Consider the following 16,089-nt stretch of genomic DNA (forward strand, 5'->3'; position numbering starts at 1 on the left):
TCGAGCCTCTGTTGTGAGTGTGAACGTGTGTGTAGCTGTGCCACATTTTCACGGGGCTACAGTGACGACGGTCTGTGTCACCGTGTGCTTGCAAGTGTGTGCACACAGGAGGCTCGTGAAAATGGCAGCATGTCCCTACACAGGGACCCCCACCCTAGGGCCATCCCTGGGCCAGGAGCAGGTGAGGGCCAGGCCCTGGGAAGGGCAGGAGAGCGTGGGGCGGTGGGGGCAGGACCAAAACCTGGGAAACTGGAGAGGCTGAGGAGGAAGCAGGAGAGAGTCCACGGGCAAGACCAGAGCAGATGGGAAGAAACGGGGCAGCCGCTGGGGAGCCACCCTGGCTCAGGGCGGTGGCATTGCTCCCTTGGACAAATGGTCTCCCTGCAGCTCCCCTGGCCCGCATTCAGTCTACTCAACCATCAGCCAGAGGGACTCTCTGAGCACCAAAGTCCAATCACTCTCCGCTTCTGTTCCGAACCCTGACGCGGCTCCCACCTCCCTCGGAGCACAAGTTCCCACAGGCCCCCACAGGTCCCCACAGGCCCAGTGTGGACGGGGAAGCAGTCCCCGTGCAGAGGTCAGGTGCCTAGATCCTCAACTCCAGCTGTTTGGGCTCGAATCCCAGCTCTGCCGCCTGCTAGCTGTGTGACCTTAGCAAGTAACTGAGCCTCTCTGTGCCTCGGTCTTCCCGCCTGTAAAATGGGGCGCAAAGGGTCTCTATAGTAGGAGCTGGCACGCTGTTTCTGTAAAGGGCTAGACAGTAACTATTCGTGACTTTGCATACAGTTTTTACTCAGCCCCGCCCTTGTAGCACCGAAACAGCCCTAGGTGATGCACAAAGGAATGAGCATGGCTGTGCTCCAATAAAACTTTATTTACAGACACAGGCAGCGGGCCAGGATTGGCCTGCAGGCGGTAATTTGCTAATCCCCTGCTCTGCTGGGCTGTGGGGAGGATGCGGGGAGCTCCTACAGCCCTACCTGGCAGGGGGAATATTATTACTCTCTGGCCCATGAGCGTTAATCAACTGACTCAGCTCCCAGCACCCTTCTTCCCCTTGTCCCTCCCTTCCAACCACATTGGCCTCTCCTCTCAGTGTCGCTCACTCCAAGTTCATCCTCATGGCCAGGCTGTGCCTAGGTCTTCCTACGGAGAACACTCTCCCCGAGTGCTCCCCCAGACTGCCTGCCTCCTTGACTTCCTTCAAGTCCCAGACGCTGCCTCCTCCAAGGAGCCCTCCCTCCTCCCCCAAACCATCTCTGGCTCCATCCTGCTTTCCTGTCTTAGCGTCGCTTCCCGCATCTGTCTCCTCCCCAGAAAGCAGGTTCCTGGTGGGCGGCAACTATTCCCTTAACCTCGTGGGGCTCTGGCTTCCTCACCTTTAAAGTGAGTGTTACCTCAGATGACACTGTATCTCAGAGTTTTGTTATGGTGATTACATGAGTTAGTCAATGTAAGGCATTTGGAACAGGGCACAAGGTGCTCAATAAATAAATCTAGCGGCCGCCGGGAGTACTTGGTACTTCAGGAGCGCTCAGCAGGTGTTTGTGGGAGGAAATGAATGGTGGAGAGCGACAGGAGGGGGGCACATGGAGCGGGAACCCGGGAGCGTCGGGAATGCCGAGAGGGAGACCCCAGTCAGGGACCCAACGACACGCACAGAGACCCCAGTCCTCTCTCCACCTTTAATGGGCCCCAGGGGCGGGGGGGGGGCGGGGCTGGGGCGCGGTGTCCTTAAATACAGCCCGGCGCAGCGGGCGGGGGCGGGGCCGGGCCTGCCGGTGGGCGGGGCCTGCCGGGCGGGGCGGGGCCTCAGCTGCACTTGCAGGAGCGCACGATCATGTTGGACAGCTGCTCCACCTTGGGCTTGCGGCCCACGTAGTACACGATGGGCAGCGGCTCCAGCGCCTGAGGCACGCAGCACGGCGCCGCCGACGCGCCCGGGTTGTGCTGGTTGTACAGGGCCAGGACCTGCGGGCGGGGGCGGGGTGGGGGGGCGTGGGCAGGGTGCCCCCTCCCCCGCTCCCTCTGTCTCATCTCGGGCGGTTCCGTTCTCGGTTGCAGCCTCACTCTCCCCATTTGCCACCCTTGCCTTGTCCTCAGTGTCTCTCTGTCTCGGTGGCGGTCTGTGGACTCCGGCCTTTTTCTCGCATACTGACCCTGCCGTTCCCTCTCCTTCCGCCTTCCCGCCTCCCGCGCCCCGTCACTCGGTCTCCGTGGGTCTCCCGCTGCGCCCTGTCTCGCTACCTACTCTGACCCTGTCTCCTCCCGTCTCGGCTCCGTCCCCTCCGATCGACACCCGCCCCCCCCCCCCCCCCCCCGCCCCGGTCTCTCTCTACTTCTCAGCTGGCCCATTCCTCTCTGGTTTTACCTGTTTGTCTCCCTCCACTCCCTTGATCCCTGCTCCTCCCAGCGCACCCCCTGTCCGAGGCCAGACGCACCTTGCTGTACTGCGTGTCCAGGCTCCAAATGTAGGGGCAGGGCCCCAGGCAGAAGTTGGCGTGGTAGCCCTTGGGCTCGTGGATCCACTTCCAGCCCAGATCCTTCCGGAAGTCGATATAGAGCTGCCGCACGCAGCAGTTCTTCTCGGTGGAGCTGCGGGCGGGAGGGAGGAGCCCGGGTCAGGAGGGGCTGCTGCAAAGGCGGCTGGGCCCCGGGGGGCACCCTGGTCCCCCCCAGCACAGTCCCCATCTCGGTCCCCCTTGCACCGCCTGTGACAATGACAGCAATAGCGGTGAGAGCAATCATACGCACTAACGCTGATAAAGCACTCGGGCTAGGCAAGCACCGTGCTAAGGGCATCATAGTAAACCTTATCTCACGCCAGGCTCAGAACAACCTGCAAGAAGCCAAATGACCGTCCACATGCACTAAGTTCTACGTGTGCAACAAATGTTTGCTGAACCCCACTACGATGTGCTTGGCTGGGATCTACTAGGGACTCAGTGCAAACGACACAGACGGAAATCCTCGCCTTCTGGGGCCACATGCTAGAGACTGTCGTGTCGTTCCTCTGCTCCGAACGAACGTGGCTCAAACATCACTCGGGGCAAATGCCCAAGTCCTCACCAGGAACCCCAAGATGCTGCCTGGTCGGCTGAGCTCAACTCCCTCCCCACTCTCCTTGACTGCCGGCCACATTAGCATCCTCCCTGTTCCTCAAACACAGTCCTGTCCCAGGACCTCTGCACTTGTTCTTCCCTCTTCCTGGCTTGCTATTCGCACAGATCTCCATCCACTCTGGCTCGGTTCTTCAGTTCATTTAGACATATGCTCACATGTCCTTTACACAGGGAGCCTTAACTCCTAGAACACCGGCTGACATGCAGCAGGTGCTCAGTAAATATCCAAAATACCAATCCAAATGATCATGAATTCCATTCAGTGTAATAATGGCATTTCAGTTATGCAAGAAAACATGACAATGTCTATATTAGAAGTGGGGCAAATTTTTCTGGAAGATTTTATTTTTAAGTAATCTCTACACCCAATGTGGGGCTCGAACTCATAACCCTGAGATCAAGAGTCACACGCTCTACTGACTGAGCCAGCCAGGTATGCCAAGTGGGACAAATCTTAATACCTGTTGAAGCTGGATGAGAATTCATGGGACTTCATTATACTATATCTTGGCTGCTTTTGTTTACATTTCAAATTTCCATAATAGAAAAAATTTAACCAGGATAGAAAGAATCGTCCCCAATATCTAGTTTTTTTCCTCTCCTCTTCCTCTGATTTATTTTCCTTCTTAATACTTATTGCCACATGGGGCGCATGGTTGGTTCAGTCAGGAGAGTGTGCAATTCTTGATCTTGGGGTTGTGAGTTCAAGCGCCATGTTGGGCATAGAGATTAATATTGTGTGTGTGTGTGTTTGTTAGATTTTTAAAAATCACGTTGGAGAATAGTGGTGTATAATACTCTACTGCTCTGGACTCATAATCTCTGTCCCATGCTCAGAAGCAAAAACCAGTCCTCCCCAGCCAGGAGCCCGGGCTCCTGCTTGTCTGGAAGGAACTGGGACATTTTATGTGCTGGCCTCTGAGGCCATGGCTGAGCTGGGCAGGGACCTTGGCTAAAAAGCTTGATTTATGGGCAGCCGAGAATGCTTTATATTCCAGGTTCATAACATATGAAAGAAACACTAGGCAAAGCTCAAGGACAGTATGATCCAAATTCTGTTTTTGCATAAAAGAACTGGAAGGAACTATATTCAAATGTCGACTTTTTACATGTGGTGGAGTGATGGGTGCTACCTTTCTGTATTTTCCAAATTCTTGACAGTGGGTGTGTGTTACTTTTAGAAGAAGGAAGGAAGGAAGGGAGGGAGGGAGGGAGGGAGGAAAAGAAAGAAGGATGGGAGAGCGGGAGGGAGGAAAAAGTATGCAGCGCCTTCTCCACATCCACCCCAAAGGATTCTACAATTTGGTCAAAATAAAAAAATACATGGAGGGACGCCTGAGAACGGAACAGACCAAGATGAGACAGAGGGAGCGGGGGAGGGGGCACCCTGCCCACGCCCCCCCACCCCGCCCCCACCCACAGGTCACACAGCTAGCAGGTGGCAGAGCTGGGATTCGAGCTGGGTGGCTCAGTCGGTTAAGCATCTGCCTTCGGCTCAGGTCATGTTCCCAGGGGCCTGGGATCGGGCCTGCTTCTCCCTCTCCCTCTGCCTGCTGCCCCCACCCCCACTTGGGCTCTCTCTCTCCCCCGCCTCTGTCAAATAAATAAATAAAAGCTTTAAAAAAATATATTGGTTATGTATAAGTGTTTCAGAGACTGTCTCTGGAAAGAGACACAGAGACAAAAAAACAGGCTGCCTCCTCCTCAGGGGCGGGGGGCGGTGGTGGTCAGAGCTGGAGGGTCTCTGAGTATTCTTTCTAGGTTTGGTCCACGTGCACGTATTTACCTAGTCAAAAATTAATCAACAGAGAATGAATTAATCTCAAAACCCTGTGAGGCAGGCCTTATTATTATTCCCATTTGAAGGGTGAAGAAACTGAACCCAGAGAAGGGAGCGCTCCCTGCTCACATGCAGCGGGCAAGCGGTGGAGCTTGGGGCCGGCTTCACCACCAGCTCTGCACCACCCAGGGGCCTGGGCACGGCCATGTCAGCTCAAGCAGAGCAGGAAGAGGTGATGATACAGATTTCTCCGGGGCAAGACAAGGCCTCTCCAAAAGCCACAGAGCCCTGAGAAGGGAGCCAGGAATCTGAGATCCCTATGAGCTCAGCCCAGTTCCTCCCCAGTCTGGTTGGGCCTCAGTTTCCCTATCTGTCCAAAGACACAGGGGATGTTAGGTCAACTAAGGTGTTGTTAAGGGCCAAGGAGGCATCAGGAAGTCCATGTGTGGGTTCAGCGAGGGTCTTGAGCTCCTGAAACCACAGGCACATACGTGTGCCTTTATAGACATTTGTCTGGGGCGATTGTCTGGCTTTCAGCTTCTCAAGGGGGTCCTAAACTCAGAAAAGGGAAAGAACCCCTGTCCAGAATAGTCTTTCACTTCTGGTTCACCTCTGACCGGGGGTTCTGAGGTCCTAAGATTTGAATAGCCTGTGACTCTTATCACCCACCTGGGACATGCTCCATGTGGGCTCCCCACAGCGGCAGATGCACCACCTGTGAACTTGTACAAAATGCAGATTCTCCGGCCCCACCCCAGACTTACTGAATCTGAACACGGGGGTGGGCTTGGGGCTGTTGGGGGACAGCAGGCCATATTTAACAAGCCTGCAGGTGACTCTGAGACACTGTGTAACCCATGTGTTCAGTACAAGTTCAAGGCCTTTTGCAAAGCTTTTAAGTACGCTCTGTGCTCAATGTGGGGCTTGAACTCACGACCCGGAGATCAAGAGTCGCATGGTCTACTGACTGGGCCAGCCAGGTGCCCCTCTTGCAAAGCTCTTGCAGAGCCCCTCTGCCATCCAGTCAGGGCCTGAGAGGTAAAAGAAACCTACTTGGGGCCCCAGGACAGGCCAAAGGGCCTCACATCGTCCTTGGACACTAGGGAAGCGTTCAGGGAGGCTAGCTTCCACAGTCTCACGTCATGGCCAAGTTCACTGCATCTCTGCCCCCTACCCACTTCCTCTCCCCCACTGGACAGTTTCGAAGCACATGCCATCCACCATGTCATTTCATCCACAAATATTTCCACATGTATCTCCAAGAAAATCAGAACTATTTTAAAACATCACCACAATACCACATAAAAAAAATTCACAACGATTCTGTGATATCATCAGATACACAGAGTTCACATTTCCCCAACTGTCTCCCAAACGTCTTTTCATTTTTACTCGCCTGCATAAAGATCCAAATAAGGTCTACACATTGCAATTGGTTGATCTATCTCTTCAGATTCTTTTAGAAATCTAAAGAACCATCTCTGTCCTTCCCCCCGCTCTGCCTTGTGTTTGTTGAAGAAAGTGGGTCAGGTTTCCCACAATCTAACTGCAGCTGACTGCAAGCATGTGGTGTTGTTTCACATGTTCCTCTGTCCCTGGGTTTCTGGAAAATTGGTAGTTGGATCTACTATCTTGATCAGCTTAACGTTCAATTTTTTGGCCCAGCTTCCTAGGTAACACTGTGTCCCTCCCTACAGAGCCTCACATGGCTGCCTGCCTCCCTTTGTAAGTTTGTTAATGTTAGAAGCAGTCAAAGCTTCAATTCGTGCATTCATTCATTCACAAGATTGCTGGGCTGAAGGCTGGGGCTGGGGCTGAGCTCAGGAGCAGAACTGACTCTCCAGGAGGGGAACAGCATATAAGAAAGCCCAGAGGTGCCATCAAAATATTAAGCAGGGGAGGGACAAGGTCAGGTTATCGTTCTAATTCTGCAACATCCAACTCTGAATGTCCACATTCTAAGGAATCCAACTTTTCGACTCTCTTAGATCGCAATACTCCAGCATCTCGAGGTTCTCACACTCCAGCGGCATTTCCAACTTGCTGGGATCCCCACATTCCTGCCCCACATTCCTGTGCATACGAGCGTTCCACAATCCTGAGCCCATCTCTCAAGAGGTCCAAACTACCACCTCCTAAGATCCCAGCCCTCCGAGATTCTAACACTGAGCCCCAACACTCTAGGATCCACTCTGGCTTTCTCCAACCCCAACATTTGTGGATGCTGGTATTTTAACACAGGCTTGCCCCATCCTGAGCCCAATATTCAAGGTCTCCAATCTGCCAATGGCATAAGGAATCCAACATGCGCGATCTTCCAATTCTGAATGCCCAAATTCTAGGATCCCAACGTTCCTGGAGTGCAGCGTTCGCAGATTTCAATCATTCACACGGAATCCTAGTGTCCTAGCATCCCAACCTTCTAGAACCGCAACCTGCTACCACTGAACTCCCACACGCTCGGTGTCCCTCATTCCAACATTCTGGTTCCAACACACCAGCAAGAAAGCAACCTGACCTCCACGTTCTGGGGCTCCTGGGGCACCCATCCCAGCATTCTAGCACTCGGACCTCGTCCGCTGAGCCTTCCAGGCTGGAGGAGAGGCCCACGCACGTGTAGCCAGATGCCCAGTGTGGCCGCCTGGGCAGGAGCCGACCATCACGCCCCCCCCCCAGGAGGCCCCGGGCGAAGGCAGAAAGGTCACCTGAAGCAGTAGTTGGTGTCCAGGGCCCGGCGCTGCCGGGAGCTGTGAAGGTGCTGGGCCCTCTCCAGTGGGGTGGCCATGAGGAGCAGGAAGGGCCGGTTCATGCCGTGAATGGTGGCCAGGTCACCTCGGCGGCTGGAACGGAGCCCTGCTTTGGTTTGGAGGGGTGGGGGGTGGGGGGGAGACAGAGACACACACTCTCAGATGGATGAACGGGGGCAGGGGCAGGGGGAAGAAGACACACACGCGCATGCGCGCGCGGGCACGCTGCCATGGGGCCAAGCCAGGGAGATGGGCCTCACCGTTGATGTCCACTTGCAGTGTGTTATCTTTGCTGTCACACGAACAGTGGGCACTGAGGCGAAAGCCCTCTACTTCCCCTGTGGGAGTGGAAAGAGGGAAGCCATTGTGAGGTGTGGTTCACCCTGAGGCTGCAAGGGGAGGGAGCAACCCTGGGGGCAGGCGGGGGTGGGAGGGCCCTGCCTGCCTCCCTCTTCCCCTGCCTGCCCTCTCCCTGCACCCTCTTGCTTCCTCCTCCTTCTCTTTCAGGTCTCAGCTCAGAGGTCACCTCCTCCAAGAGGCCCTCCGGGACACAGGCCCCTCCCCCACAGTGACATCACTTTATTTTCTCCATAGTACTTACCCTCCCTGACATTTGTATTTGGCTATTTAGTTCCCTCATTGTTCCCTCAGTGGAAAGCATGGGGGCAGGGATGCCCGTTTTCTTGTTCCCCGCTGGGCCTAGCCCACAGTCCAGAAAAACAAACATCTACCGGGTGGCCCTGTTCTAAACGCTGTGAGCATGTGAGCATTATCTCCTTCAATCCTCACCAAAGCTTCCCATTTTGCAGACATGGAAGCCGAGGCCCACGGAGAGGAGAGGACTTGCCCCAAGTGGGAAAAGGTAGGGCCAGGATGCAAACCCACAGGGCAGCTGGGGGAGAAAGGTTTCTTGAATGAATGAATGAATGAATGGGTGATTTTCTAAGCTGCTCCTAGGTGCTGGGCCCTGTGCTGGGTGCTCTAGACCCAGCAGTGACCGAGAATGGCCTTTGTCCAGCCGCACAGGACACTCCTCCCAGCTCCCACCTGCTCCTGAACCCCCACCTTTCAACACCTGGACGAACCACCACTTATCCCGCAAGTCTCAACACTATCACCTTCCCCAGGAGGCCCTCCCAGACCCTCGGATGGGCGCAGATACCTGGGCCGGCTCCTGCAGCGCCTCCCCGCCCCGACACTGCTCCCTGGGGTCATCACTGCCGCCTCGGGCTTTGGCAAGACTTTCTAGGTATCTGGAAGTGACTGTGGGCCCCTGGAGGGCAGGGTCTAGAAGTGGTCTTAGTTACCACCGCGTACCCAGCATCAAGAGGGAGATTAGGAAAGGAGATGTGGGTGCTGTGGACTCCGTCGGGCAGGACAGACCCAGTCCTCTTACAGACAGATCAGGTGTGCCAGGCACTCCCTGGACTCAGGGTCTGCCTCGAACGCTCTTGCCCCTCCTTCTTTTGATGTCCTCCTCCAGGAAGCCCTCCCTGACCGGAGGCTGGGTCAGGCATCTCCTCTGGGCTCCCCAGCCCAGCCCTACCCAGTTTTCAGGACTTTCCCCACTTCCCCCACCCCAACAATGGACCACGGGCTCTGGGAGGGTAAGGATGGGGCTGTTTGGGTCGCTGCTGTGTCCCCAGCATCCCCCAGCACAGGGCAGGTGATCAGGAAATGGATTAAGCGCTAATCACTCACGTTTCTGAGGGTCTGGGAGGAAGGCCAGGTCTTGGCTCTTTGGCACCAACATGGGGTGGCAGCTGGTAGGCAGGGCAGCCCCAGGACAAACAAGGGGATCGATCCCATTACAAAATAGGGGCGGGGCAGAGAAGCAGTCCTCACCTCCGTGGCTCAGCCACTGCCGCACAACTCCAGTGACATCGAAGGACAGCCATTCTGGCGCGTCGCTGGGCGCCAGCAGCCGGTTGCTGAGGTAGCGCCAGGAATCGTTGCTGTATTTCTAGGGGATGATGAATTTGGGGGGGGAGACAGTGAGTAGATGGTGCTCCACACCCCCAAATGCATTGACTGTACCCCCCTCCTTCTGCTCCACCACACAGGCCTCCAGAGAGCCCCTCACACGGTTCCCTCCCAGACATCCACGCTGTGGGACCCTGCGGGAACCCCCCCCCAGAGCGGCCCTGGGAGGAGAGGAGGGAGACCCCCGGGCCGGGCGAGGGGGAAGTGGGGGTCAAGGCACCTGGCCGGCTCAGCCTCTGCCCTGAGCCCCAGGCCTGAGTTCCCTCACTGGTGAAACGCCAGGCCCCCTTCAGCTTGGACAGCCCACCACACTAAGATCCTCCGAGGACATCCTTTTTTTTTTAAAGATTTTATTTATTTATTTGAGAGAATGAGATAGAGAGAGAGAGCATGAGAGGGGGGAGGGTCAGAGGGAGAAGCAGACTCCCTGCCGAGCAGGGTGCCCGATGCGGGACTCGATCCCGGGACTCCAGGATCATGACCTGAGCCGAAGGCAGTGGCTTAACCAACTGAGCCACCCAGGCGCCCCCTTCCGAGGACATCCTGAGGTCCACCGAGCGAGCATACAATTCTGCAAATCTGACGCCCTGCCTTCTGAGAGTCTGTAACTTCCTAGGGGCTTATGTTAGAAGTCATTCCAGAACTCCAGTGCTCAGGAGCCCCCGAAGAATTACGCACTCAATGAGCCTGAGAAGTTCTACACGCCCAGGAGTCTGACACGCCCCAAACCCAGATGCTGCCAACGCCTCACACCCCCGTGTGGTGATCCTCTGGGGCCGGGCAGAACACTCCAGGCCCTGGCAGCATAAAGCTGAATTCTCCAGAATCCAAGAAGTTTGACGATCGACCGCATGCCTTTGTTCTAAGAGTCTAACACCCACCCTTGAAACCTTATGTTCCATAGGACATGGATTCTAGGTCACATAGCCTTCTGGACACTCCAGCCCTTCCGGAGGCCCCAGCCTTCCTGGAGACTCGAAATCTTCTAAAACAGAGCTATCCAAGGGAACTTTCTCTGGCGATGGAAATGTTCTTTATCTGTGGCATCCAAAATAGCAGCCGCTAACCACATGTGACTACAGAGTACTTGAAATATGGCCAGTGAGACTGACGAACTGAATTTTCCTTTTACTTAATTTTGGTCAACTTAAATGGCCATGTGAGGCTAGTGATTACCCTATTGGACAGAACGGTCTAAGAGCCTCAGACCTTTCAAGATCCCAGCCTTCCGAGTGGTTACTACCCGAGGGTGCTAGGAGTCTGCAAGTTTCAAAGAGCCCTACGATCCACGGTGTCTGCACCTCCGTCCTCCGAAGTTTGTCTCTGCGGACTTGGCAGCCACTAGCTGCCCTTGGCCCCAGCGCCCGGGCACACGCGGCCCCCCCGCCTCCGGGGCTCGGGCCCCCCCACCTGGTACAGCTCCACGTGCTGCTCCACTTTTAACTTGAGCCTCAGCAGGCGCAACTCTGCCCGGGAGAGCAAGACGGGCTCGGGCACTGCTTCTCGGAGCTCCGACGTGTTGAAGAGCATATATATGCTGTGCGGGCTTTTCTTGATTTTCTCATAGATTTCTAGGCGGGAGGAGCAGAGAGGAGGGTTGTCAGGGGTTTGGCGGGGAGCCGGCTGGCACACCCCAAGTCTAAGAGCGTAGGTTCCCGGGCTGACAACGCTGGGTGGGAACCCAACTCTGACACTTTTTAGCTGTGGGACCTTGGGCGAGTGGCTTGCCCTCTCTGGGTTCGTCTCCTCCCTCTGTAAAAGGGGTCTGAACCACCCCTGTCCCCCACCGTCGGTAAAGTGTCCACTCAGGACATGGCTGTAGGGGGCTGCTGTGCTTGCTCAGGCCCCCGCCCCCCAGCACTTGGAGTCTCAGGTGCGAAATGGGCTCAAGGGCATTTGGACCAGCCCTGGCCTCTGCTGCCTTCCAGCTCTGTGACTTTGGGCAAGTCGCATTCCTTCCCAGAGCCTCACTTTCCAGCTGCTGTTTGGGAATCGGCAACCACATCGAGCTCCCTAACTCCCAACCAGGCTCTCCTCACTGAAGCGCTGCGTAACTTTGGGCAAGTGAATTCCACTCTCCGAGCCAGATCCTCATCTGCAAAGCGAGGACCGACCGCGGGGTTATTGTGTGACACGAGAGAGATGTCGCAGGTAAAGCGTGTAGGAGAGCCTGCACATGCGGGGTGCGCTCCTTGGGGTGTGTGTGTGTGTGTGTGTGTGTGTGTGTGTGTGTGTGTGTTAAAGAGCGCTCACTATTTGCAGGTACTGTTCACAACACTTCACAAGGGTTAAGACATTTAAACCTCACAACCAACCACCGCATGAGGAAAAGACGATTATTATACCCATTTTAGAGCTGGGGAAACAGGTCATTTGCCCCATGGTGACGGACGTAGGGAGCTACAGAGCTGGGATTCAAACCCGGGCAGTCTGCTCCCAAAGACTGTGCTCTCAGCCCCTAGGCTAAGCTGCTCCCCTGCTACTGTGACCTTGTTATGATTATTAATTGCTTCCTCTCTTCTCTTCCCTCCCTCAGCTGGTTAGACAAGGCAAAGTTCATTCTAGGGAGGAATGGCTTTGGGCGGGGGAGGGCGGAAGTTAGGAAGAGTGCTTTCTAGTCTAGGAAAAGTTTGGGATGAGCGGACAGGCCAATGACCTTCTAGACTGACTGGGGCACATGCTTTAGGCCTCTGCAGTGGGGGTGCAGAAATGGTGGGGACAGGATCTGATGAGAAAGGGCAGAGGAAGCTCCTTGCATGGCCCCTGCCCCTACTCCTCCCTACTCCAGCGAGACCAGCCTGGTTCCCCACAAAGAAGTCCTATCTTGACCCAGGGGTTACTCAGCAAACCCCAAAGGAAGGGTGGCGCAGGGGCGTTGAGGGGGGTAGGGGGGGCAGATAGGGAGGAAGGAGAAAGGAAGGGCAGGACCGGTCAGAAGGAGAGATGGAGAAACCGCAGAGACAGGGAGACACGAGGAGCACGGCGAGGAGGCGAGAAAGAGGGAGGAGACAGACAGGAACGGGGAGCCCCACGCATGGGGATGCGGGAGAGACGCAAGGCAGAGATGGGGCAGACACACACAGGAAGAGAGACATAGGGTTTGGGGGGCGAGAGGGAGGCAGACTGGGAGGGGAGACGAGGATGGAAGGTGTCAGTGTTAAAGAAATCTCTACAACGAAGGTGAAGTGGCCACAGAAAAGGTGAGGCCGAGAGATGGGTGGGGAGGGGCGTCATGCGGCTGGAGCTGCAAACTAGGCGCACGCAGGGCCCGGGGACCCACAGGTGCATCACCCAAGGCAGAGAGGGCAAGCGGGGGGGCCGCCCCCAAACCTCCCGGCCCCAAGGGACACCTGGGTCCCCGCGTGGGCGCCGGGGGGGCGGGCCCAGCGGCAGCCCCGCCCCGAGCTGGGGTGAAGAGGACTGGAGGCGCCGCCGCCGCCGCGAGGGCGGGGACCCGACCTGCCCGGTCTCGCCCCAGGCTCCGCGCGCGATCCCCGCCCCCCGGGCACGGGAAGGAAAGGGAAGGGAGGGCGAGGCGGCCGGACGCTGGGGTTTCCCCAGCCTCCCCGAGAGGAACTGGGACTCTGGGGTCCAGACTCTCCCCCTTCAGCTCTGCAGGGTCCTCCTCCCCCCCCTTCCGGGAGGGCAGGCTCCTCCCTCCGCGCGTGGCACCCACGTGGGGCTCCCTCACCCCGACCCAGTCAGTTTTCTCACTCCGATCTTGCAGAGTCGCACCCATCCACCTCTCCCCCTAAGGCTCGACTCCTCACTCAGCCCACTTGCTCCCCTCCCGCGGCGTGGGGGGCTCGCGGCTCCCAGCAGGGCACTGTTCGTACGGTTCCCCCCTTTCTCATGCTTGTCTCCCCTCTCTCTAAACCCCTTCCCACCACCCAGTATTCTAGGTGTCTTGGGGGCTCGCTTCCCCCGCTGGGCTTGCTCCTCTCACGTCCCTATGCCAAATACTCGGGGCACCTCGCGCGCATCCCCGGCGCCCCCCTGGGGTCTCCGCTGCTCTCCGACCTCCCCCCAACCCACGACCTCGGGTCCCCTTTTCCCCCGCATGTATCAGCCCCCTCGCCGCCTCTCTGTGGGCCTTCCCCCAGTCCCGCGTGTTCTTCGCGCACGCTGCAAGCGGGTCCACTCTCCACTTTCCCGGCACCTAGTTTTCCTGTCCTTCTTGAATTTTCTCGCCTCGTGAGCCCTGAGCTCTGGGTCAGCTTTCCCCACTGCCTCTCCTTTCTCAAATGCTGGGGTCTTCGCTTCTCCCAAAGCGGGCTCTCTCTCTGCAGCCCTCACCCCACGACTCCCCAAACTCTAGTGTCGGGTGGAGAGGGAAGTCTTTCTACCCCTCCACCCCCCAATCGCTTCTCTCCCTCTAGGGAACTGCCCCCACGATCCCGCATGTTCCCATGGCCCTCTTCTAGAAGCGGTCCACCTCGCTCACTAGCTCCTCGTCTTCAAGGGCCAGATGCCTGGTGGTGGGGCGGGGGGGGGGGTAGGGAGCTCAGTCCTATCCACTTTGAGACCCCCCTCCCGCGTTCCCGGCAACCCCGGGGGTCCTCTTCCTCTAGCCAGTTTCCTCTGCCAGTAATTTCCTCCCCGTGACCCCTGCACTCCGGCGCCCCCTGGGGGCTCCCCTCCAGGGTCCCCGGCCCCTCGGAGCTCACTGTTGCTGTTTTCCACCATTAGCACGCGGGTGACCTCCTTGGCGTAGTAGTCCGCCTCAGGCTCGGGCTCCGGCTCGGCGCTCTCCCCCGCCACCCGGTCGCGGGTGCTGTTGTAAAGGGCCAGCACAGCCTCGGGCAGCGGGCCGGGCGGCACCTCCCCCTGGCTCGGGGGGCTGGCGAGCCGCAGCTTGGACAGGATCTGGCCGCGGATGGCCTCGATGCGCTTCCGCTTCACCAGTTCCATGTCGATGGTCTTGCAGGTGGACAGTCCGGCGGCCGGCCGGCCAGGCGTCAGCACTAGTAGCCACAGCAGCGGCAGCAGCAGCGGCAGCAGCCGCAGCCCGGAGGGCGGCATGGGGGAGGCGGCGCCCCCGGCACTGCCGAGAGCGCGAGCCGGGCTGGGGTGGGAAAAGGGAGGCCCCGCCCCGACAGGGGCTGGGGGTCTCCCGAAGAAAGGTAGGAGGGTCGGGGTGGGGGTGGGGGAGCTGATGCCCTCGGGGAGAAGGGAGCGGAGGTGGACGGGAGGCTCTGATGGGTGGTTTCTCGGTATCCCAAGGAAAAAAACCGAGATGGGCGAGATCTGGTACCAGAGGTGGGTGGTCTTGAGTAGGGGAGTTGAGGCAGGTCTGAGAGTGATCCCGTCTCCCGGATCCCGGAGGAGAAGGGTCCTTGGATGCGCGGGGGCTCGGGAGAGAGGCTGCGGGTGGGGGGAGCGGCGTGCAGGGGGGTGCGCCCGAGGTCTGGGGTCAGGTCTTCGCGGGAGTCCGGGTTGGCGGCTCCTGAGGGCTGGTCCGGAATGGGGGCGCCTGGGGGGGACGCCGTGGAGGGGGCAGGGAGGGAGCGAGCGGCCGAGGCGGTGGTGGAGGCGGTCTGGGGTCCCCGAGTCCTGCCTCCTGGCGGGGCAGCGCCGCGCCAATCGGTCCCCGCGCCTCCGGCTCCCAGCGGCAGCGGAAAAGTCTCAAAACTTTTTTTCCTCTTCTCCCAACCAGCTCGTCCCTCCTCCCGCTCCTCCTCCCCCTCCTCCCCGCAGTGGCGGCGGCGGCGGCGGCGGCGGGGGCGGCGGCGGCTCGTCTCCGACTCTGGGGCCTCGGGCTGCTCCTCGGCGGCTCCTTCCTCCGCTCCCGGCCGAGGCCGGCCCGCGGGCGGCTCCGAGCCGGGGGGTGCCCCGGAGGGGGCGTCCCCCCTGCCCCCGGCCGGGGGCCTCGCTGTCTGGCGGATCCGCGGCGGGAGGAGGGGGTGGGACGGCCCCGGGGCGCGAAGGGCGGCGGCGGCGGCGGCGGCGGCGGCGGCGGCGGCGGGGACCGGCTGGGGCGGCGGGGGGTTTTGAATCCGCCCCGGCCCCACCCAGGAAGCGCGCGGGGCGGGGGCGGCCCCCAGGGGGAGGACATGCGGGGGGGCCGGGCCACCGTCCTCATCTCGCGTGGGCGGGCTCCGAGGGGGGTCCCTTAAGCCCCTGGGGGAGGGGGAGGGCACCCCGGCTCCGCCCCGCGAACGGGGTGCTGCCTCCTGGCGGCCGAGCGCGACCACAGCGGGCAGGCGGGTTGCGTGTGGCTCAGAGGGCTGCGCCGGGTCACGGAGGGAATGAAGACCTGGCGGGGAGGGCTCACTCAGAGGTTGGGGACACCGGGTCCGGGGGTGGGGGGGGAATCAGAGAACGGGGACCCCAGCGGGCAGAGAGTGGGAGGCTGGGGAAGAGGGTCAGCCAGAAGACGGGGGTCCCAGTGGGGAGAGGGGCACAGAGAAGGGAGAAGCCCCAACGGGTGGGGTCCTGAGAGGGGCACCCAGAGTGG

At 58.8% G+C, this 16,089-nt stretch overlaps 1 protein-coding gene across 2 annotated transcripts; it reads right to left on the bottom strand.

Annotated features, from left to right (window-relative positions):
- Nucleotides 1-854: 854 nt before the first annotated feature.
- TGFB1 (transforming growth factor beta 1) lies at nucleotides 855-15,598 on the bottom strand. 2 transcript variants are annotated; one of them, XM_064580916.1, is made up of 7 exons: nucleotides 14,300-15,598; nucleotides 11,043-11,203; nucleotides 9,495-9,612; nucleotides 7,910-7,987; nucleotides 7,608-7,755; nucleotides 2,442-2,595; nucleotides 855-1,971 (listed from the first exon to the last, which is right to left on the bottom strand). In XM_064580916.1, the coding sequence occupies exons 1-7, from the start codon at nucleotides 14,652-14,654 to the stop codon at nucleotides 1,813-1,815; spliced, it is 1,173 nt and encodes a 390-aa protein (XP_064436986.1). In that variant the 5' UTR covers nucleotides 14,655-15,598; the 3' UTR covers nucleotides 855-1,812. The 2 variants fall into 2 exon arrangements, with proteins under 2 accessions (XP_064436986.1, XP_064436985.1); XM_064580915.1 differs by having other exon boundaries at nucleotides 7,608-7,758.
- Between the last annotated feature and the right edge of the window lie 491 nt (nucleotides 15,599-16,089).

Source organism: Mirounga angustirostris, unplaced genomic scaffold (genome assembly GCF_029215605.1).
Source record: "Mirounga angustirostris isolate CCGP_5_RB_7025 unplaced genomic scaffold, mMirAng1.0.hap1 SCAF_16, whole genome shotgun sequence".
NCBI lineage: Eukaryota > Metazoa > Chordata > Mammalia > Carnivora > Phocidae > Mirounga > Mirounga angustirostris.

Coding starts and splice junctions, on each gene's coding strand:
- TGFB1 (XM_064580915.1), bottom strand. CDS start 14,654: ATGCCGCCCTCCGGGCTGCGGCTGCTGCCGCTGCTGCTGCCGCTGCTG. Junction 7,988..9,494: donor GCAGTGGCTGAGCCACGGAG/GTGAGGACTGCT, acceptor CCACTCCCACAG/GGGAAGTAGAGGGCTTTCGC. Junction 1,972..2,441: donor TGGACACGCAGTACAGCAAG/GTGCGTCTGGCC, acceptor CCCCGCCCGCAG/GTCCTGGCCCTGTACAACCA.